The sequence below is a fragment of the Pediculus humanus genome, genomic scaffold (assembly GCF_000006295.1).
Source record: "Pediculus humanus corporis 1103172108318 genomic scaffold, whole genome shotgun sequence".
NCBI classification, from domain to species: Eukaryota; Metazoa; Arthropoda; class Insecta; order Psocodea; family Pediculidae; genus Pediculus; species Pediculus humanus.
The window spans coordinates 1,545,150-1,569,011 of NW_002987887.1; the positions used below are offsets into that span (position 1 = coordinate 1,545,150).

At 31.3% G+C, this 23,862-nt stretch overlaps 4 protein-coding genes across 4 annotated transcripts; 2 read left to right on the forward strand and 2 right to left on the reverse strand.

The window, feature by feature from the left end:
* Positions 1 to 158: 158 nt before the first annotated feature.
* Positions 159 to 2,794, reverse strand: Phum_PHUM604750 (elongation factor 1-gamma, putative; the record flags this gene model as incomplete). The annotated part of the gene is made up of 8 exons (XM_002432875.1): positions 159 to 314; positions 414 to 538; positions 632 to 946; positions 1,053 to 1,198; positions 1,447 to 1,610; positions 1,705 to 1,914; positions 2,510 to 2,659; positions 2,783 to 2,794. 8 exons carry the CDS (start codon positions 2,792 to 2,794, stop codon positions 159 to 161), a joined length of 1,278 nt encoding a protein of 425 aa, XP_002432920.1.
* Positions 2,795 to 4,091: 1,297 nt separating this feature from the next.
* Phum_PHUM604760 (uncharacterized protein) lies at positions 4,092 to 10,862 on the forward strand (the record flags this gene model as incomplete). The annotated part of the gene is made up of 15 exons (XM_002432876.1): positions 4,092 to 4,434; positions 4,529 to 4,958; positions 5,073 to 5,254; positions 5,350 to 5,742; positions 5,818 to 6,088; positions 6,867 to 7,026; positions 7,173 to 7,891; positions 8,023 to 8,112; positions 9,019 to 9,124; positions 9,239 to 9,516; positions 9,600 to 9,941; positions 9,990 to 10,173; positions 10,278 to 10,442; positions 10,524 to 10,682; positions 10,842 to 10,862. The coding sequence occupies 15 exons, from the start codon at positions 4,092 to 4,094 to the stop codon at positions 10,860 to 10,862; spliced, it is 3,843 nt and encodes a 1,280-aa protein (XP_002432921.1).
* A 643-nt stretch (positions 10,863 to 11,505) lies between these two features.
* Phum_PHUM604770 (mitochondrial 50S ribosomal protein L49, putative) lies at positions 11,506 to 12,058 on the reverse strand (the record flags this gene model as incomplete). The annotated part of the gene is made up of 2 exons (XM_002432877.1): positions 11,506 to 11,783; positions 11,857 to 12,058. The coding sequence occupies 2 exons, from the start codon at positions 12,056 to 12,058 to the stop codon at positions 11,506 to 11,508; spliced, it is 480 nt and encodes a 159-aa protein (XP_002432922.1).
* A 2,391-nt stretch (positions 12,059 to 14,449) lies between these two features.
* On the forward strand, positions 14,450 to 21,979 carry Phum_PHUM604780 (uncharacterized protein; the record flags this gene model as incomplete). Its single annotated transcript, XM_002432878.1, has 6 exons — positions 14,450 to 18,626; positions 18,887 to 19,149; positions 19,287 to 19,500; positions 19,581 to 19,923; positions 20,003 to 20,200; positions 20,290 to 21,979. 6 exons carry the CDS (start codon positions 14,450 to 14,452, stop codon positions 21,977 to 21,979), a joined length of 6,885 nt encoding a protein of 2,294 aa, XP_002432923.1.
* Positions 21,980 to 23,862: the final 1,883 nt, after the last annotated feature.

The following is a 23,862-nucleotide window of genomic DNA, read 5'->3' on the forward strand; positions in this document are numbered from 1 at the left end:
GTCTTTTTTTTTTTTTTGGTTGTTGTTGTTGTTGGTTAAATAAATAAATTAGAAAAAAAAAAAAAAAGAAATACAAACGATAAAATTACAAAAAAAATAAAAAAAAATAAACGTAAAAAGTATGTGAAAAAAAAAATCAATGTATTTTTTTTTTAACTTTATTTGAATATTTTTCCTTGATTGAATTTTCTACCCTTTTTATCTGTTCCGACCCAACTCAAATATTGCTCAACGAGTTGTTTTGTTTTTGGATCTTTCGGATCCAACTTTTTCCAATCGTAAGATTCGTAATCGACTTGCCAATCGGGAGTAAGCTAACAGAAAAAAAAAAGAAAATAGTTTATTTTCCCACCGAGTTAAAAAACAAACAAACACAATTAAACATGTTTAATGTAAACTAGTATCAAACTTACTTCAAAAGCTAAATTATGTCCTCTCCAAACCCAAACACCGGATATAGTACTGTCATTATCGGCACCGAATAAACAAACAGAAGCAAAGGCATTCTTTCGCATTTTTTCAAGCCTTTGAAACATTCCTAACAAAACAATACATTTTTTTTTTTTTTAAACGTGAAACTTATGGCAATAATAGTTTTAGAATTTCACAAGCGATAACAAAAAACTCTTACCGGTTATTAAATTACAACTCATAAAAACTTTTTTAAGTTCTTCCGGATATTTATATTCTGCAAACCAGATTGAATAATGTTCTGGATCGAATTTTTCCCAAAAGTACGGAATTGATTTATCTACATCTTCGTTGGAGTAACATCTCTTGAAATCATCCATGTCGAATGATCCTTTTGGAATACCCTCGAAAGGATCCTTCGATTTAGGTTCTTCGGCTAATGCCACGTCTGTAGCATCCTTTTCTTCTTCCGCTTGCTTTTTAGGAGTGGGCTCCTTTTTAGTTTCCTTCTTTTTTTCCTTTCCTCCTTCTTTGCCTATTTTTTGTCAACATATATATATATATATAAATATTATAAATTTAAATAAAATAAAATTAAAAAAAAAAGAGCTAAAATTCATTAATGAATCATTGATCTTAACCTTTAGAAAGGCCTTGAAGTTCAGCATATTTCTTGGGATCGGCCTCGGTTGGTTTTTCGCATAACTTTACATTTCCTAGAACCGATTTGACTTGAGTCTGATTCACAATTGTCGTAAACCACCTGTTTACATTTTGAAAAGGCTTTCTACAAGAAAATTATTTTAAAAAAATTAATAAATACTTTAAAATTTATTATATTAATAATGATTGAGAGATAATAAAAAATTTGTATCTGGAATAACTGAGCTACTTCTTCCGGTATTGAGAAGAGTTGCAATGGGGAACCAGAACATTTATTTTTCTTGAGCGTTGAAAAGACTTTTACAATAAAAAAGTCCCTTGAAAAAACACTCAAGAGGAAAAAAATAATTGAAATTGAAAATTTACACTCACCTAAAGTTTGGATCCAACACATTTTGATAAAGATGAAGCAATGTGCAAGCCACACAAATATCGGCTAAAGTTATCCTTTCTCCGACAAGGTAAGTATTGTGTAAAAGATGACTGTTCAAAGTCTTCAATGCAGCTTTTACATCTTCCTTAGCCCTTTCTGTAGCCTGAAATTCATGAAAAATTGAAATTATGAACAATAAGTATTATTTGCTGAAATAAAAAAAAAAAAAAAGACAATTTGAAAAAAAATCATTGTACCTGCTTGTTGACTGGTAGAATACCCAAAACTGGAAACACCCAAGCGCATGAAGCGGGTAAAATTTCCGAATCGGCAAAGCTCAACCATTGAAGAATCAATGCTTCATCCAATGGAGTTGATCCTTTCAATTTTTTATCAGCTACATGATAAGCAATAGCATTGCTCTCGGTTAAAAAAAGCTTTCCATCGCTTGATTCAAAGGCAGGAACCTGTGATAAGTAACAATTACAATGTTAAAATACATTGATAAGATAGAAAAATATTAAGAAGAAAATTTTAGTTAAAAATTATCAGAAATTACTTTTGAATCATTGATTATTCATTAGAGATGTCAGAAAAAGTAATATATAAAACATCATTTAAAATTAATGTTAATTACAATTTTGAAAAATTTTTTGGTACAATTATTATAAATAATATGACAAAAATAAATATCAAAAGGATTACATTATTAAAATAATTATATAAAACTTTGCCACACATATTCTTTAAAATAACCAAGACCATACCTAAAAAATTAATATAAGACTTAATGATGTGGCAATTGGGACAATCATTTAATATCCAAAATTTTCAATTGACTTAATAGTACCGAATAAAATTGAAAACGTTACATTTAACAAATATCCGATTAGTTTTTCATAAATTCAATAAGTAATATTTTAATTAATAATTTCGTTATCTTACGCAAACTGCCAACGAGCAGTCCAATATGGTTTCATTTTATCAAAGTAAGGTTAAATAGTAGGAACTAAATCTAAAACATTAATTCATGAAAATTATAAAATTTTCGTGATAGTTTACCTTTCCAAGAGGAAATTTATCCAAAAAATTCTTCGACTTATTAGTTTCACCGAACACAAAATCAGGAGCTACTTTCACGTGAGCCCCGGAATATTTAGCTGCGATTAAAACTTTATAAGCACGGAAATTTTCCGGGTAAGTGTATAATGTCTACAAAAAAATAAATTAATAAATTTTAAAAAAATAATGAGTTAAAAATTTTATCATTGAAAGCTATTAACCTAACGATGGATTAAGAACTTAAGGATTACTTTTTAATATTTATTTACATACCCCGGACGCCATGTTTAACGCTGCCAGAAAAGATAGAAAAATGTTCTTCGGTGAATAATATTGACGGTGCTTTAACACAGTGTTGCCAAATTAAAAGCACAAAAATAAAACCCGCTTATATATTGTATATACAAATTATATTTTTTAATACCCGCTAAAAACAATTTTTTCTTTTTTTATTTGTTAATTGCGAGTATTATGCAACTATATTTTTAATAAAAACTTTAAAAATTCCATTTACGTAAAATTTTTAACGTTCGGCCTTTTTAAACGTTTATTCAATTTTTTAAATCAAATTTTAAAAGAAACAACATGAAGTTAAAATGATTTAATTTTTAGGTTTTATATTGTATGGTACAATTTCTTTAATTAAAGGTGACTTAGGTATAAATTTATTTATAAAAAAAAAATTTTTTTGTTAACCTCCATGGCCTAATAGCATCGATTAATGTGCAACAAAAATGCAACACTGTTAATGCAAGAGTTTCCGCGGTTTGACTTGTGCGTCTCTAAATGAGTCGGTGTTGTGAATTTTGTTTAAAAAAATTTTTATTAAGGAAAGTATGAATATATGTATACGTGCATTAAAATGAAATTTAAAAAGAGAAAAGTCATTACAGTTTTTAATTAGCTGCTATTTATTGTCTGGTGTCCCCACTTTATTTTAACAAACTGATTTGTGATTGGTTGTTTGTAAAGAAGCCATTTCAAATTGATATGTTTTCAGTGTTAAATACTATTTTCAGCTTTATATAAAGGTAAATAAATGTTTATTAAATTATTCAAATATTAATTGTAAATATTGTATTTAATGCTAATGGTAACTTGCCATTCTTATATATTCGAAAATGACTCTTAATTTTCAATTTTTTCTCGAAACAATGTATATTAATTACTATCTCATTGTGTTGAAAATGGAGATGTATTTTTTAATGAACAAGATTCAGTAAATTTTAAATAATTTGGACAATGCACTTGAAATAAGATTTTTTTTTTTTTAAATATTTTGAATTTATTAATAACTAATCATATTTTCGCATTACTATTAATGGTTATTTGTTTGAAAACTTACAAACACACACACACATATATGCATGCATATATATATGTGGTGAATGCTTAATGCTAACTAAAAATTAAAAAACGTTTCTGATTTTTTTATTTATTTTAATTTTCAGAATTGTGTGATAAGATTTATAGATTTTGCATATATATATATATATTTAAAAAATTTTATATGGATTTTTGGTTTGATTTCTACAAAATTACTCCATAGTTTAAGTTTTAACGAACACAGTATAATAACAAAATGGACACTATGGAAGAAAATGAAACAGTGGACTTAAATAGTGCAAATCAAATTTCTGCAGTCGAAAAGGATAATGAAAAAGAAGTTGATGATGAAAATATAAAAACTAATATTCCTAGTGAAGATAAATCGGAATTATCGAAAGGTGAAGAAAATGCATTTGTTAGTGACATTAATAATTCTAATGTCAACAATGTTAGTGATAACGATTGTACAAAAGTGAATTCTGATGGAATGGAAGTTACATCTGAAGAAAATAATGAGGCTGCTGATACTGAAAATTCTAATTTAAAAACAGTAGATGAACCAGTAGAGAATTCAGTTAATGAATTAAAAACCACGAGTAAGATATTGTTTTAATTACTTCATTAGTTTTAGTAAATTTATAAATATATATATATATATTAAAGTAATTTTTCATTTTTAAGGTAATTTAGAAAAAGATGTTTCAGATGAGTCTGAAACTTTGGTTAAAATGGAAATTGATTCTGAATTAAATGAAAAAAATTCTGAAGAAATTTCTGATATTAGGTCTTCTGAAAACTTTGTCGATGAAGAAAATAAGTGTAAAATCGATGAGGAGGAAGAAGATTTCAAAGGTTTTCCTATAATAAATGATGAAATACAAAATCAGGATTTAGTTAAGAATTTGTCTCAAAAGGAAGAAGATGAATTACAAGAAATGGAAGTTTTTATTAATAGAAAAAATGAAACAAAACTTTCCCCTCAGGCTAAAAGAAAAAGAAAGGAAATTGAAGAAAGCGATTTATCCAGTCATTGTAGTAGTCCTGCCTTAAGTGTAGCTTCTCAAATTAGTGTTTTAAGTTTTACAAAAAGAAGTCGAACCGGTAGTCCTGCATCAAAAGGGTTTGTGTCTTTAAAAAAAAAAAAAACAAATAATTTTTTTTTTTTTTTTTTTTTTTTTTCAAATTTTTCTTAAAAGCAAATTCAAAAATTTTATTTATTTTATTTATTTCAAAGGTCGAGAAAATCATTAGTAGATTTATCAAATCCAAAATATTTAGTTCCATTTGATTTTGGTTGGAAAAGAGAAGTTGTCACTCGAGCTATAACTTCAAAAGAAGATGGAATCAGTAAAGATGTTTATTATTTTCATCCTTCGGGAAAAAAACTAAGATCTCTGAGAGAGGTTTCAGAAAAATGTGAGTTGAAAAAAAAAAAAAAAAAAAAAAATGAAATTTTTCATTTAAGTAATGATAATCAGTAAAATTATTTTTATTTTTTATTGTTTCTTTAGTGACGCCTGGTTTGACAATAGAAAATTTTACATTTTACAAAGAGCCATTGGGAGCGGATCCACAATTTGAAACAATTAGAAATGCAAGAAGTCGAGGGTATTCTCCATTTGAAACGGCAACTCCGAAAAAAGTATTAGGCACGCCTTCGGTTATAAAAACACGTTCGGAAAAAGTTATTTCCGAAACTCCAGTTTTAAAAGACGCATCTTTAAAAGAACCTCCGTCACCTCCGAAGGATTCACCGAAAGCAACACCGTTGAAAAATTTCGTTAAAACTCCTAAAGAGCCAGCTGTGACGAAACCACCGCCTTCGAAGAGAGAAAAACTCGTACTTAAATTTAACAAGGGAACTCCAAAGATCGCTTTAAAGAAATCACCAGCCGTAAACGGAGGTTTGTACGGATTTGTTTGAACCTGATTCGATATGTCATATAATATTTTAATATAATTACGTAATTAATTTACAGAACGAAAGTCTCCCAAATTAATGTTACCCAAACCTGAGGGACCCAAGCCTCATCCGAATGCGCCGTCGGGTCCACGAAGAAAAATAACACCTCGTAAAAAGCCTTTGAAAACATTAGGTAGTGCTAAGGAAGAAATAAAAGGACCATTGAATAAATTAGAAAGTGGAGATTTGGAAATGGGTATGCTTCCGCCATTGTGGAGTCCCACAGCCGGGAGCACGAAAAGCTCAAGCAACGAATCATTATCGTGGAGTCACTTGGACGAAGAGAAGTATGAATTCATTTTTTTTTTTTTTTTTTTTTTTTGACTAAATTTATATATATAATTGAAAAAAAAAAAAACCTTTTAATTTCTAACTCTTGAGCATTGAAAAAAATTAATGAGAGTTTTTTTTTGAATGAAATGAATTTTTTTCATCGCTTAAGAGTTTTTAATTGGAAAAAAAATTTTGTGTTTATTATCATTCGATAACTTTTTATTGCTAAAATCTCAATGTTGTATACATTAAATAATATTTATCTTTCCTTATCCTTTCCTTTGTTTTCCGTCTTCAATTAACCATTTATTTATTTATTTATTTATTTTATTTTTTTTATTTTTGTTTCAAAATTTTCATTTTGAAACGTTTATTATCCACGTTGATTTTTTGTTTTTCTTTTCTTTTTTTTTTTTTTTTTTTTTTTTTTTTAAATAATTTATTTAAAATAACTGTAAATAATTTTATTCCTTAGATTGAATACGGATGACACAGTGATTTATTATTATTATTATCATTATTTATTTATTTATTATTTTTAAATTATTTATAATTAAAATGTTTCCAGTTTTCCTTGAGCCTTTTTTACACTTTGCAAAATGAAAAAGAAAATTTTTTTATTTTTTTTGTTATTGTTGTCTCAAGCTCAAATAAGATTTATTAGAATTCTGGAAACATTTTTATTTTCATTATTATTATTATTATTATTATTTTGTACTTTCCTATTTATGTTGACAAACGTAGTCATACTTCTTTTCGTTAAGCTTTTTGTCATTGTTAAATTATAAATAGAAGCATAAACGAAGAGGGAAGAATGGATCCTTGTACGATTAGGTGCACTAAGGCAATGGGATTAATCCCTACTCTTCAATGCAGCGTTTGTTTGTGCCTATATCATCCCGAATGCTGTGACATGGCATCATCATCCTCATACCGACAACTTTTGAAATACGTTTGCAAGGTAAATTATAATTATATCCTTATTATATTTTATTTGAAACCTTTTTTTTTTTTTTTTTTTCGCATCATTTTTCACTCGTCCTTTTAAAAATGGTTTCCTGTTATTAAAAAATAAATGTAAAATTTCATGTTTTTCAGAATTGTAAAACGAAAGTCAGCGAGGTGAAATCGAGAAATTTAGTTAAACACATAACACCTGCTGTCGTTACAGATAAGAATCCTCCCATAATATCTCCAAAACCCATACATCCGGCTTTAACTCCTTCGCCGACAGCACAATCAAACGCCAACAATAATCGCATTCCTTCTTTGATTCGTCCCAAAATGCCGGTATCGAAATCTTCTATCGGCGGTGGAGGAGGAAGTGGAGGAGGAGGAGGAGGAGGGGGTGGAGGTGGTGTATCCCCTTGGTTTCCTCCATCCAATTCCGTTTTTCGATCTCCTTCCGTTCTTCCGAAAAACTATCAAACCAAACCCGAAGACTCTGCTTCGCCACCTCAGGCTCTTGTAAATATGAACAACAAAAGGTATATTGTAGTACCCAAAAATAACGTTCTCTCGGTTGCTTCCAATCAAAATCAGTCACCGACAAAACTAGAGCCTTCTCAAAGTACAACCATAATTACTCCCACCCCGACTTCGACAATCATTCAAGGTCCACCTTTGCAAAATAATCCTTTCGTACAGCCCGCCGCGAATTCGCCAGGTGTCGTTCTCGTGCCTTTCATGTCGGGAGACAATACCGAAGTCAATCAACAACCTTTTCTGGTTGTTAATCCTTCACCCGGCTCGTCGGTCATACCGAATTCTAGTCAAGCTGATCTCCCAACCGAAAGCGAAACAACCGATCACTTTCAGTAAGTATTGATGATTGAATTTTAATTCGTTGAAAGTGTGTTTAATGGAATAAAAAATAATAATAATAATAATAATAATAATAATTTTTTACGAGTGGTTAATAAAAGAAAAATTTATTTTATAATTGTAGAAAGCAGGCGGTCAAGGCACCCAATAAAAGACCATCATCAGATGGAGGCAACGAATCCATGCAAAAATTCATGAGAAATATCTGCATTGGGTGAGTGGGGTAAAAAAAAAGGAAAGACAACAAACAAACAAACCGATGGATGAAAAATCAATGTTTTTTTTTTTTTTTTTTTTTTTTTTTTTTTTTTTAGTATAGAACAAAACAAAAAAAAAACCTGCCACAAAAGATGATCGATTGATGATGCTTTTGTTTTATTTATTTGATTTATTATTATTATTATTATTATTATTATGATTATTATTATGATTATTCCATACCTTCGCTCTGTGTCATCCGTAGTTTGCATTGTTTCATTGTATTATCATAATCAATTTGAAAAATTAATTTGTGTGAAACATGAACGTCGTATAGAAGTATAGAGTAGTAGCCGTCACAAATGTGTGTTGATTTAAACGACTGACCCACTGACTGTGTTACCCCGCCCCCCCCCTTTCCCCCTCCCCCCGAGATGATACTCACCTCGAGGTGTTCGAATATTAGCAGATAAGAGAAATTTATTTATTTTATTATTATTATTATTATTATCGATTGTGGGTCACAGTATTTGGGAAGTAGTCGAAATCAGTCATCTTTTGTGTCAGCTACTATTATCTATTAAATATAATTTATGTATATGTATATATATATATATGTATAGGATTTGTCGGTTGTCGATTAATCGATCGATCGATCGATCGATTAATCGATTATTATTATAGGGGGGGAGGGGAAATCTCCCGATAATCTATCATTTTAAGAGTGGATATATATATATATATATGTATACATATGCATAAATTAATTAATTTTCAAATTGATTCGATTTTTTTTTTTTTTTACTACCACATTATTATTTCAGTAATGAATCAGTATTATTATTATTATTATTATTATTATGTTGTTAAATTGTCGGGAAAAAATTATGTAAAAATCGTGTATTCGATTTAATTATTTCAGTTATTCTGCATTACTCAATGTATTCCAGTACCTTAAAGTTCAAGAATTGTTGAGAGCGGGTCGCGTTTGTCGATTATGGAGAGATTTGGCAAGTCATTCATCGCTGGTGAGTTTTTTTTTCTTTTCTCGGGGGGGGCGTGGAGGAGGAGGAGGAGGAGGGGAGAGGGGGAAGGGAAGGATGAATTCGAAAATGAAATTGTTGTGTGTTTTTCTCTTTCAGTGGCGAACCGTTCGAATGAAAAATTCGCAAGTTTCCGATTGGAAAGGTTTCACGGATTCCCTTTCCCGTCACGGTACGAAACACCTCGACCTTCGTAAAATGTTAATGTCACTCGACGACGCTCAAGAAATGTGGGGACTCTTTGCTAAACACATATCCGGAGTGAAATGTTTGGAAAGATTGGACATGTGCCGGTGTTCCGTGAACATCGTCGTACAAGTCATGGAAGCATGTCCGCAATTGTTTGTTTTCAACGCTCAACAAATGATCGGTTCCAAGTGAGCGTCCAATTCGTTTTGATGGACGACTTTATCATTATTATTATTATTATTATTATTATTAATTTTCTCCTGCTTTTCAGAGACGAAATATTAAATCAAAAATTATCGTTGGAAAGTTTGTCGAAAATGAAAAATTTAAAAGAATTGAGATTGAAAAGTTTTTGCGGACTTCATTTGACGGATTCTTTGAAATCGTTGACGGACCTATCGGACACTTTGACGACGCTGTCTTTGACGTCGGTGAAAAATTTAGGGACCTGCAAATTACAATACATTGGAATGCTGCAAAATTTGGAAGCTTTAGAATTGGGAGAATGTAACGATTTGCCGGAAACATTTCCAAACGAAGTCATAGCCAAGCTCACGACATTGAAAAGGTTCGGGTTCGATGAAACAGGAATGAAACAAAATCGAATCGAAACGTTTTATTGTATTTATTGAATTTTTTGATGTTAAATTTTATCCCGCAGGATAAGGTTGGAAAAAGGACCGTGGAATTGTTCGACGAACGAAATGCTTTTTCAAATGAGCAAACTCAAAGAATTGATACAATTGGAATTGATCAATTTCGATGTGAGACCTGGTTTCGATAAAGCACTTGCCTCTTGTACAAACATTAAACGCCTTTTATTAATACCGACATACGTCACTCAGGTTCGTACCGGGGGGGAAAAAGGAGGAGGAGGAGGGGAGAGGGGAAAAAATATTTTTCGAAAAGGATTTTAAATTTAAAATGATTTAAATTTCCATTTTTTTAGTCAGCGACAACGAACAACATTATTTTATCTGGGACATATAAGCTGTATAAATCATTGACTCTATTCGTTTGGGTCGTCACGATGGAATTGTTAAAAGTCACGGAGCTTTTCGTGGATCAGTGCGAAGGAAAGGGATCTAAAAAAAGCGGGGGCAACAGCGTTCCTGTACGTACCCCCCTTCATTTTTTAAACCCAAATTGTTGTTGTAAACGAGTCGTCTAATATTAAATTTATAATCGCAAACAGGTATTGAAGCCAGTGCCATTGCCCGCCGTCACGCAAAAAGATGGTGAAAATTCGAAAAAGGAGGATGAGGAGGGAGGAGTTAAAAATCCCATGCCGATAACGATAATACCAATCGATGAATTATTCGTCATGCTGACGGAAGGTTTGCCAACGACGAAAGTTAAATTACTTAAAATACCATTTCAAAACACTTGGCGTCAAAGTATTACCGAAGGCGGGGGTTCAAATTAAATTAAATTAAATTTAATTGAATTGAATTTCATTAATTTTAAATAACTGTTTTATTTTATTTTATTTTATTTTTTTTTATATATATAGAATAATAAGTTTAAAATTTAGACTACGAAAATGTTTTTTTCTTTTTTTTTTTTTTTTGTTTTTTTTTTTCAAAATCAAATTTCTCCTTTCTTTAAAAAAATTTTTGTATAAAATAAAAAAAACATTATTGAAATAAATTAAGTGTATTTTATTATTATTATTATTTTGAATGATGATTGATTGATGAAAATATTAAATTTTTTTTTAAATTTTCAAAAAAGATTTTTGACAATTATAATGATGATGATGATAATGATGTGTGTGGAATAAATATTTTTATGTTGGAAATCGAAAAATTTTTTTTTTTTATATTAAATACTTTTTAAAAAAAATTGTTTTTTTTTTTTTTTTTTGTCATTTTCATTATCGATTTGTTTAAAAAAAAAAAAATTTTTCAACAGAAATGTTTATAAAATGTGATGGAAATTTTTTTATATTAATGATAAAATGTGTACAAAAAATTAATTTGTCGAATTAAAAGTTTTATTTTTTTTTTTTTTACATTTTAAAATTACAGTTTGTATAAGTTGCTTCGACAAAAAAAAAATGGAGGAAAAAACTAAACGATTTGTACAAAATTAATCGTTGAGTTTATTTTTTTATACTTAACAATTACAAATCGATAAATATATATATGAAAAAATTAATATTTATTAAACAAATATTAAAATCCTTTACTTAATAACCACTGTTCAACATAATACACATAATCACCTTTGATATGTATTTTACAATTTCCTTCGTGTACAATTGAAAATATTCTCGGTTTTTTAGTTACATTATATAAATGTTGTTGTAATTCATTGTATAAACCCCATATATCTCCTCTTATCTTATTTATAACTGTTATTTTACCATTTCCTCTTTTTGGATATTTAAGATAAACTGGTAACATGTAATTTCTCGATCTTTCAACAAAATATGGAAGATTTAACGATTCCTCTGTGGACAAAAAAAAAAATTTTTTGTTTATGTTAGATTGTAAAATGTGTTTTTTAATTTACATTTTAAATACCTTTCATGGGTCTCCAACCTGAAGGATAAATTGATTTATTTTCAGGTACTGGCACTGATGAAAAAGGTAATAATTTTTCAACATGAGACCATTCTTGAGGATCTTGTGTTACTTCATATTCGTAATCAGTGTCATGTTCTTTTTTTAATTGTAAATGTTTGAAAAAAAAATTATTTCTGCGGCTCTTAAATAAAAATAACATTTTTAAATTTTAAAATAACATAACATTTTGTTTATTTTTGTAAAAGGTTAGGAATTGACTTATGTTATTATTTATGATTTCAATTTTTGAAAAATTAAAATAAAAACTAATAACGTAATTAGATTATTATGCGGCATTTAATACAAAATAAATGATTCAATTGATAGTTTTTTTTATGCCGAACAAGTTTCAGTATCAATTATGTAATTATTTTATTTATAAACATCAATTGGAGTAAAAAAAGTAGAAAATTTTCCGACAATAATATATAATTTTCCACCATCGAATACTATTTTTATCGTTGTTTTACTCGATTTAAGTATATCGAACAAACGATTTTGCTTTAATAAAATGTTAAAAATATCATTTTATCCTTACATTAATTAAAACGCATTGTTTTTGAAGTAAAGATTTAGAAAAATTTGTATTAAAACTACTCAGGGCTCTGGAAAGTCTGATGGTATAAGTGGCCATTTTGTAAAACTAATACTGCTGCCAACTTTTTTTTTCAAACTTGAGGAAGTTAAGGCGCATATTTTTATTAAAATACGTTTTGCGGTTATTAAATTAAAATTATTTTAACTTAATTTATATATAATGAAAATGTTTAAACATTTTCATGAGTACAATTAGTGAAAATAAATGTATTAAGGGCGTGGAGTGAGAACGAGTTAGTGTTTCCGGTTTGGAAGGCTGTGTTCAGAAAAGAAAAGGAAGCCTAAAAAATACAGTGATTTGTGTTCTCAGGTATTTCTGAAGCGTTTTTGCCAGTGAAAATGTGAAACAAAATGTGAATATTATTTAAATAATTAATAATAATTTATCTGAGAACGATATAATTGTTTTATTATGGATGTAAGGACTAAATTGTAGAGGTAAACAAACGACCAAACACAATATCAAGTTCTTTCCTTGCGGACATCTTTTGTTTATGACGATTATCCGGCCATTTGGGGTTGTTGACTGTCATCATATAATTTTCCACACATTACGTGTTGAAATTTTACCTTTTATATTTATTTATTATATTTAATACATTCCATTGAACTCGTTCGAATTTTTATAAAATTTATTCTCGTGTTAAAAAAACATGGGGAAAATTAATTTTAATTATGATTTTTTTTTTTTTTTTTTACGTGCAACAAGTTGGTGTCGAAGCTTCTTGTAAAATTTTATATAAAAGATATTTTTTTTTTTATAAGATGACTGCTTTTTAACTTGCTCAACTTGGTCAAATGGGTTTTTGTACGTTCATATTTTTCATTGAAATTTTCATTGCTCGCGCATTTTCATTATTTAAGTTGACGTTTGGGAAATATTATTACATTATTATTATTATTATTTATATTATTTTTCACTTTTTATTATTTAAATATAATATTTTAAATATTATAAATTAAATTAAATTAAATATTCTCAACCCCCTGTTTTTTTTTTTTATATTTTTTTATATTTGGATTAATGCCAAACACAGATTGCAGCTTTTATATGACCTTGGAATGAATTATTACATTTTTAGCCAGAAAAATATTTATTTACATGTCACGTTATACTATTATCATTTAAAAATGGTGAAAATTTCAAATTACCTTAAATTATAATTTCATTTTATATATTTTTCATTCTTTTAATAAATATAAAAAAAAAAAATTATTTTCAAATTAATTATTTTAATTTACTTCACACAAAAAAAATTATTACACTACATATACATTATGATTTTCCTCGACTTTAAATTAGTTTTATAATTAAATATTATATTATTTTTCACTCCAATCTGTTTTCTTTTTTCTGTTTTTCCTCCAAAAAATAATAATAATAATAACTATTTCAACATTATTTATGAAATAATACATTGATTTAAATTTGTTATTATTTGTTATTCGTTAAACAATTTCATTATGCATAACTTTAGGTAATACATAAATAAATATTTTTAATTGTTTCAATTGATTGTAGTCAATAAAAAATATGTATAAATATGAAAAATAATTTATTCTAATTAATTTTTTTTGATTAAAATAAAAAAACAGCCATGAATTTTATTTCGATTAAATCGATTTAATTAATTTAACCAGGAACGATTATGTTGCATATCGTACAATCTCAATATTGTACAAAATATTATTATCAATTATTATTATTATTATTATTAATTAAAATAAGTGTTGGAATCATGATAAATATATTTATTATCTTAATATGTTAAAATTTATACTTGATGTCGAGAAAATAAATACAATAATTTAGTCGAAACATGGATTTTATCATATATTTATATACAAATTTGAAATATTATAATTTTAATATATAATATATATATATATATATATATATATATATATATATATATATATTAATAATATAAATTTGATTTATTTATTTTCAGATATGGCTGCAAAAGAGAAAAAGTTAACAGTCACAAAGCATCTTAAGGATAATCAAGGGGAAAAAGATAAACCACCTGAAATCCAAAAAGGGAAACGTGGTCGAAAGCCGAATTCCGTTACTGACGTGAAATTGTCTCCAGAGCAGAAAACACCACCAGGAAGGAAAAAAAGAAAAGAAAATGTTCAAGATGGCCGTAGTACGCCGGTTTCGAAGAGAGCAAGGAGATCCATTGTCGACCAAGATGAAAGTAATTTTGCTGCTAAAACCCCACCACCTTCGGGTCATCATAAGTTTAAAAAAGCACATTTGGAAAAAGAATTGGGCGACCTTTTGGAAAATGCCACGGGGCGAAACACGCCTTTACTCCCTAGGAATAAAAAAATAAATGAGAAAGAAGAGGAAAGTGTAGATAGTGCGGATGAAAAAAGTGGTGGATTATATATAAATAAGACTAGAAAAAATAATAATAATGAAAAAGACACGGACGACGAAAATGTTTCACTTAAAAGTTTTTCAACTCTTTTACGAACGAGGAAAAATGTAGAAAATAAAGAAGTTGAAGATGATGTATTGTCCGTTAGAAGTGTTAACTTAAAATCTAAAAAGGTAGAGGCTAGTGAAGATGATTCATCGTCTATTAGGAGTTTGCTCCGTCCAAATATCGTTAGTAAACCTGGTCGGAAAAAGAAATGCGTTTTGACGGCGATAGCGGTTAAGAAAAAAATATTCATTAGAAGAGGGAGACCAAAGAAAACAAAAGACATAGTCGAGGGAAAGGGTAAACATATGGAAGAGAAAAGAGTTGGAAGAATTAAGGTTATGGATAAGAATATAGGCGAACCAAAACAGAAAAGAATTATTAAGAAACCGTTGAAATTTCAAAGTAAAATGAAAAATGATCAAACTAGGTTGCGTTCAAGCATAGCGCTCAAAAATCAAAAATTAGAAAAGGCTAAACTTAAGTTGTCTGATAAACTTCAAGTCAACAAGCAGAAATCTGATTTGGATGATGTCATTGTAGACCAATCAAGCAAAGAAAGACTGAAAAACGAGGGTCAATCTGTAACCTATGCAAAATCGGATACCTCGGTTTTGTCAGATGCGGACTGCGAAGTATCAAAGAAAAAGAAAAGTGGAATGCGTAAGAGAAAAATGCGAAGCGATGGAAGAAACGAAGATATCAATTCGGAAAATTCTGATAAAACTAGTGATATATATTTCTTTTCGGATGCGGAAGGTGCCAACGCTCAGGAATCCGTAGGCAAGAATAAAAGTGGGAAAATACTTAGGCACGTTCAGCAAAAGGGAAAAGTCGGATCGAAGAAAAATTTAAATGCTAGAAAACAAAGACGAGAGAGCGGTCTTCATTTTGAGACGACGAGGTCACCAGATGATTCTTCCGTCATGATTGTTCATCCGAGATTTGGACCAAAAATAAAAGGAGCAAAACGTTTGAAGCCCATCTTACCCAAAACGGATGAAGTCAACAAACAAACCAAAAATGCAATCGCACAAGATTTAATGTCGGCAAACGCTTTGTCGAATTCTATAGCTACGGGAAATTTAAATTTTAATCAATTAGGAAACTCTTATTTTGTTCAGTCTATACCAAATTTTAATTTATTTACTGCTAACTCTCCCATAATTAGGAATTATAATTCTAAGACGACGACGACGGCGGGGAAAAATTTCGACGGAAACTTGCCTGGAAACAATACCGATTTGCCTTATTCTGAAAATGGCGATTACGCTATAGCATCTTACGGCTCGAAAATACCACCGAACGAAATTATAATCACTCCCGGTGGCGGCATTGTGCTGTCGGGAAAGGGAGTGGTTCCTTCAAATGCTCAGAATCCATCATCCGTTTGCTTCAACGGTTCCAACTCGAATTTTTCTATGGAAGCACCAAACGGTGACATTGTGTACACTTCTCACGAGTCATTGAATGGAGTCCTCGAACCCGGAGTCATTTATCAAAATAACAACAAAAACCTGATTCAGCCGCTGTCTTGTTCCAATTCTAACGCCGCCTTTTATTTAAAAAGACCGGAATCTATGTCCACGTCTCTCAAGAGCGCCGTATCGGACGTTTCCCTGTCGAATCCCGACATAAGTTCAAATGGAAATTTGAAAATGAATAATTCTAAAACTCAATCAAACTGCAATACTTCGACAGACATCATCGTATCGGAAAAAGCATTGGAAGGAGATTGCCTAGTGACGGCAGAAACATCAGCGACGAGTAGTTTCAAAGGCATTTCCAAATTGGACTGCATACCTAGCATACCGGTTGCGAAAAACGTCAACGACTTGATCATGTTAAAAAACAAAACGATTTTAGAACTTCGAAATGTCGAAAGGGAAAAAGAATCGAGTCGATCGAACTCGTTAACGAACGCATCGAGTAGGCACTTGCAGGGAGTGCCTAACATTTTGAGAGAAACTAATTTGACTGCCGACGAAAAGGTGAAATTGGAAAAATTTCAGAAAAAATCGAAGAAGAGGATTTTGAAAAACGTTCGACACGTTTTCGGTTCGAGTTCCGATTTAACATTTTCAGAGCCGGAGTCGAGTAACGGTGTCGAAAAGGAAGATGTTAAAGAATTGTACAAAACGATCTCTTGCGAGCAATTGAAAAAATCCGCTCAATTCGTAGAAAGTAGTCCCAAAGTTCTTTTGCAGTTGGGAAGCGAGCCCATAACAATATCGTATTCGTTGGCTCCCTACGAAACTGCGAGCATGTTATTAGTTACTAAAAAAGAAAAACTAGAAGAGAAATTAGACAGAGAAGAATGGGATGTGTTGAACCGTTCGCCCGATGTCAAAGGAGCCGTAGACGTCTGTAGATTTTCCAAGGAAAACGAAGAAGCTTTAAAAGAATTGGGATTGGATTCGGATTTGGAACAGACGAAATCGGACATGGACGCAGAGTCGCCGGTCAAAAATGCCAAAAACGACGAATTAGAATTAAATTATGTGAAAAGCAATTCGTCAAAGATGGGTAAGAAAACGGTTGCGGGTGGTGATGAGGCGAACAACGTATTAAAGGAAATGCCCGTAAGAAAAATGACCAACTGTTATGGCTCAGGGGAAAGTTTCAACACGTCTCCGAATAATAGGATCGGCGTGAAAAGTTTACTGGTATTGAAAAACAGCGATTACTTATCGGTATCACCGTCTAAACCCCCGACAGTAATCGATAAGCTTTTGGAAAAAAATAAATCGTTGAAAAGAGCCGAACAGGAAGGAAAGTCGTACAATCAAAATTATAGGGATTTATCGGAAAATTACGAAATGATGGAAGTTCGACCGCGGAAAACGTTTAGGGAATTGAGGACGAGAAAATTTATAAAAGGTGGAGGAGGAGATTCGAGGCGTGGATCTCACAAGAAATACATTGTCGAGGATCAAAATTGTAAAATATACGGTCGGAGGGGTTCCAATCCGGAAATGTATTCGAGCAATTACCTGATGGTCAACAGTCAAATCTCAAACGAAAACGTTCCTCTGAGAAGAATAACCGATCCCGAGGGTAGAAAGTTTCAAAGGAGAGGTTCGATGGATTTCGATTCGATGCAAAAAGTACTCGATCGGAGGTGTTCGTTGCCGACGGTTTCGTCGGATCCGACGAAATTGTCGAGAAGTTTAGAAGATGTAAATAAATTAAAGACTGAAAATGTAAAAACGATCGTCATAAGTTCGAGCAAACCCCTGTCGAGCAGCAAAAGCAAGGGAATGGAAAATCATCAACCGAGAGTGATCAACATCGTGACGAGCAATAACGGTTTGAAAAAGGGGAAAAACCTCATGGAAGAAATAGGTTTGGGATTGAATTCGACGACGACAGATGATGATGGCGGCGGCGGCGGCGGCGGCGGGTACGTGAACGGGGATAACAAATCCGGGAGAAGAGCATCCGTGGAAAGTTCGAATTCGGAAACGGAAAATTTACAAAAATTACTAGACGGTTTATCCGATGTGAATTCGGAGGATAAGCTATCGAGAAGAAGTCAAGTGCCTTATTACGAAGGGAAAAGGAATTCGATGAGAGAAGACAAAATGAGGGTCTCGATCGAGAGGAGGAAAAGTTTGGATGAGAAAGAAAAGAAAAATGTCGTCATCGAAGAGAGTCCAGAAGATTTGGTGACTAAGGAAACAATACTAAGTGCCTTGGGTAAGTTTTTTTTCTTATTTTTCTTCTCCCCTCGTTTATTTATTTTCTAGATAAATAATTTTTTAAGTTCAGGTATGGCTTATCGTTATGCGACCTTGTATACCTGTTTTTTTTTTTTTTTTTAATTGATTTTTCCGTTTTGTTGTTGTGTAATCAAAGGTGGAAAACTGATGCGTTGTAATTAACTATACATTTTTTCGATTTATATGATATGAAATTTAAATTTTCCTTTCGTTTTTCTTTTGTTACCTTTCACAAAGGTTTGCAATCGTTAAAAGCAGCTGCGGAAAATGCTAAGAAAAAGAGAGAAAATCAAAATAATAACCTTTGTCAAACGGGAAGCGGAGGAGGTGGTTACACGGGAACTCTTAAAGCCGTTATTAAAATTCAAAGGCAGGAAAAAAAAGGAAGTTCTAAAAGTCCAATCAAAATGGTATACAAAGCTTCGAGTAGCAGTTTTTCGGTTAGCGGTCAATTGGAAGATTTTAATAATTTTGACGAAAGCGAAATCACTTCGAGAGAGGTAAAAAAATTTATCACATTTTTATCTTTGGGTTCTCTCGCCCCCCCCCCCCCAACTTTTATAAAAAAGAAAATGTTTGCTCGTGGACAAGTTTCCCTTGAAACAAAAGGAACTTTGTTTTTTTTTTTTTTTTTAAGGACGCTGAAGAGAGTACTTCCGAAGACAATAAAAACGGAAATGGTAAAGCTAAATCGTTGGTGATACCGGAAAAAGCATCATCATTTTCCATTCATCCGGGACGAATGTGTTCGGATGTGTGCACGTATTGTTTTGGAAAATTCGGTTTGTTGGATACTCCCTGTCACATAGCTCAATTGAAAGATGCGGATAAGAGGAGAAATATTTTAGCAAGTATGTAAAAAAAAAATATGAAAAAAAAAAAAAAGGAAAAATTTTTCCAATCGTTTTTCATCATCGGGATTCATCCGCAGGTGAAGTTCATTTGACTGCCGATTCGTGCCTTTGCGATGCGTGTTTTCGACACGTTGACAAAAAATCAAACTGCCCCACTTTCACGGAAAAGAAAAGCGACATTCGAAGGAGATCCGTTCGGAAGCAAACGTGCATCGTACAAAATTGCAACGCGGAATCGCAACAAAGCATACGCCGAAGATTATTTTTGAAACTCAAAAAATCCGTCGGACGTAAAATTGTTTTGGATGCTGGAAAATTGGAAAAACTTCAACCGGGTCAATCGTTGACTTTTTGTAATAGGCACATGTATTGGATTGATTATTTCATGAGTTGTGGGATATGTAAAAAACGTTTGACGAGGTTTGTGTGGCATCATTTTGTTTATGTAACGAGTCGTCGTTGAATGGGATTAAAAGAGAAAAAAAATTTTCCTTTATAGCGTTAACATGTATCGAGTGACGTCAGAAGTTTTGGAATTGAACGCTGCCCTAAGTTCAGATGAGATACCGGCCATTTTAACGGAAAATAGATTCCTGTGTAAAATTTGCAATTGTTTTGCATCGATTCGTATGAAGTGTAAAAAACCATCGGAAATGTCTTCGAGTCACCGTCAGTTTTACGAAACTTGCAGAAAAAGGTAGAAATTTTTAACATAATCGAAAATATATAAATTAGTTGGACACATTTATTTATTTATTTATCCGATTCTGAAATTAATTTTTTTAGAATATTAAAATGTCACGGAATGGAAGTACCCGATTCGGAAGCGGAAGGAGATGCTAAAAATAACAGCGAGGGTAAATCGTTGAGAAGAGCGAAGAGAGCATCCAAACCCACGTCGACGGTGACAAATGAAAATTCAAAATCGGATAACGACATTGAAGTTTCGATGGAGGAAATGGACAAGACGAACGAGAGTGAAAAAAGTGAAAAAGAACTCAAAAAAGTTAGTCATATGAACATACCGCCGAAAACGAACGGGAATTTGGATTTCGGCGGCGTGTCCATAACGCCGTCCGCGACGGAAGTGAATCCGACTCAGATTCACGTCAAGCTGGGCAATCTGAACATCGGGGCATTGGGAAATTTAAACATTGGACAAGACGTGCGTCACGGACCGTCTCGCTCCGGGGAAATCCATTGTTTTCCGACGGAAACGGAACTTGCTCTCCGTGCTCACTTCGATTTGAAACCGTCGGCGGAAGATGAGAGCGCCAAAAGCGTTAGGAAGGGTTTCGAGAAGTGCACGACGACCATACAGTTCAATTCGGAAACGAAAAATTTGTTTTATAATTTACAAATGCCCTACGGAAATCAAAGTAGTTTTTTCAGACATTTAATTTTATTAGAAAAATATTTTCGAAATGGTGACTTAGTGATATCTAAAAACGCGGATCCCAAAGCAATTAATTACATATCAAGTGTTCAAAACCGTATCAGGTCCTACGAGGGAATACACAACAATCCTTCGAAAAAACTACCGGAAATATCTCCTAGTTTAAGTATATTGCCTCAGCCAATCAAGGTGGAATCGAGAACTCAGGATGTTAAACCAAGTGTTATGCCTTGTCGACCTTTCACACTCACTCCCATGCCTTCCAGTTCGTCTTACTACATGAAAAACTCACCGCTGAGTCAGATACAAGCGGCCGTTCAAAGCATACAACCCGTCGGTCAAAAGCAAAATCAAGGAATCATGACTTCGTTGTTGAAATCGTCGCTTCAACAGTCTTCGTCGAAATACGGGAATCATCCCAAGCCTGAGGTATCCATAACGAGCGTATCGACGGATGCGAGTCCTCCCATCCGAGTCGGCACTCTCGGAACGACCGGGAAAGCATCCGTTTTAACGTCGAAAATACAAGAGAATTTGAGGAATTTGGCATCGTCGAAAAATAATCAATCGAGTCAAGCGAGAGCCGTCATACTGAACAGGACGGTTGAGGGTCAAAAGCAAAGTTTCGTTCAAGTGACGACGGGAAATAAAACGATACACCTCACTCTGTCACAATTCAGGCGAATCCAACAAATGCAAATGAGGAAAAAACAATATTTGGAACATCAAGCCAAAATGCTCAAGGGTAAAGAAGATTCGTCGGGTAGGACGAGGTCGAAAGGAGGAGGAAACGAAGAGGGTTTCAATTTGAAAAATCTTTCTCCCGCGTTGGAAATACAAGAAATCAAACAACAACAACAGCAACAGCAAAAGACGAACGGAAACGATTTGTTTCCTCTCATAAGCGAAGTGAGGAGTCTCGTGGGGGAAAATGTGAATTGGGATGATGCGAAAAGTGATGGAAACGATGAAGGACTCAACGAATCATTTCCTAAAATACCCAAAGCGTTGTCGGTGTCGGTTACGAAAATATCTCCGGATTATTCCGCGAAAGAACAATCGATTGAATCAGTTGAATAGGGAGCTCTTTAAATTATTATTATCATTATTATTTTTATTTTGTCACGCGTAATTGAGCACGTGTGCACGTGCACACGCACACGCACAAATTTATCTTATTTTCTATTTTTTTTTTTTTTTTTAATGTTTTTGTTGTGCGTGCGTGCGTGCGTGTTTGCAATGGCCAAAGTATGAAAGATTTGGTGGTGAATTAAACGTGGTAAGTTTAAAGGGAAAATCGAATGAATTGGAAAAGGAAAATTTTTTAGAAAACAATACAACAGACAGCAGCAGCAGCAACAGGAGAAAACAAATAACTGCATTGTGGTGCTATTTTATATTAAAGTTAAGTTTTACACTAAAAAAAAAAAAGAATAAAAATGGAGGAAAGAAAGGAAGAAATTACAAAACAACAAACAACAAACAAACAAACAATTTTTTTTTTTTTTTTTATTTTATTATTATTATTATTGTATCGAAATGATGAAATCAATACGAAAATTTTTTTTATTAGTTTATTTATTTAAATTTTTTTTTTTGTTTTTTTTTTTTTTTTTTCAATTTTTGCCTTCAATAATAAAAAAGCGCTAATGATATGGAAAAATTAGTTTTTTGTTGAATTATGGCGGTCGAATCATAAACAAGCAATAGTAATAATAATAATAATAATAATAATAATAATAATAATAATAATAATAATAATAATGACGGTAAATAAACGCGCGGTTTAAAAAAAAAAAAAAAAAAAAAAAATGGCGTCGCGTTTGCATGCATGCATGCATGCACGTTTACGGGATGTTAACGTTTGCTCATTTTAAGGGCAGAAAAAAATTTTTTTTTAAATTTTTTCTATATGTTAAAGGTTTTCATAAGTACAAATAATAATAATAATAATAATAATAATAATAATAATGATAATAATTGTGTAAATTTATCAGGGGGGAAATTTTTGAAAATCGCGAGCGTGTGTGTGTGTGTGTCTTGTTTTTTTTTGGTTTGGTTTTCTGATTTTCTGGTTTTTCTGTTTCGTTTGCGAGTTTATATTTATATGTTTGTCTAGTCTCTGAGTTTTTACAAATAAAAAATTATTATTATTATTATTATCATCATCAGGTATATATATATACAGGTTAATCGAGTTGGAAAAGAAGAAGAAAAGAGTAGTCGAAAAAAAAAGAAAAAAAAATTTATGAATGTCTAGTCTGTTTTTTTTTTTTTTTAGGTAAATTTAAATCTCGCGGTTTTTTCTTTGAAATTTACTATTATTATTATTATTATTATTATTATTTACCTTCTTGTAATCAGAATAATAATAAAAAGGGGGTGGGGGGAGGGAGGAACAAAAAATGAATTGAATTCATAATGGTAAGACACGATTGATTTTATTAAACACACACACACACACACACGCAATAACAAATAAATTGTTGCAACGGAAGTGACCTTAATTGAAACGTTTATTATTATTATTATTATTATTAAATATTTCAATAAATAAATAAATTGTGTCTGTGTAAATATAAAAAAAAAAAAAAAAAAATAATAATAATAACTCGTCGTAGTTTTTTTTTTTTTTTAGGTAAATTTAAATCTCGCGGTTTTTTCTTTGAAATTTACTATTATTATTATTATTATTATTATTATTTCCCTTCTTGTAATCAGAATAATAAAAAAAAGGGGGGGGGGGGGGGGGGGAACAAAAAATGAATTGAATTCATAATGGTAAGACCCGATTGTTTTTTTTAAACCCTCCCCCCCCCCCGCAATAACAAATAAATTGTTGCAACGGAAGTGCCCTTAATTGAAACGTTTTTTTTTTTTATTTTTATTTTTTTTAAATATTTCAATAAATAAATAAATTGTGTCTGTGTAAATATAAAAAAAAAAAAAAAAAACATAATAAT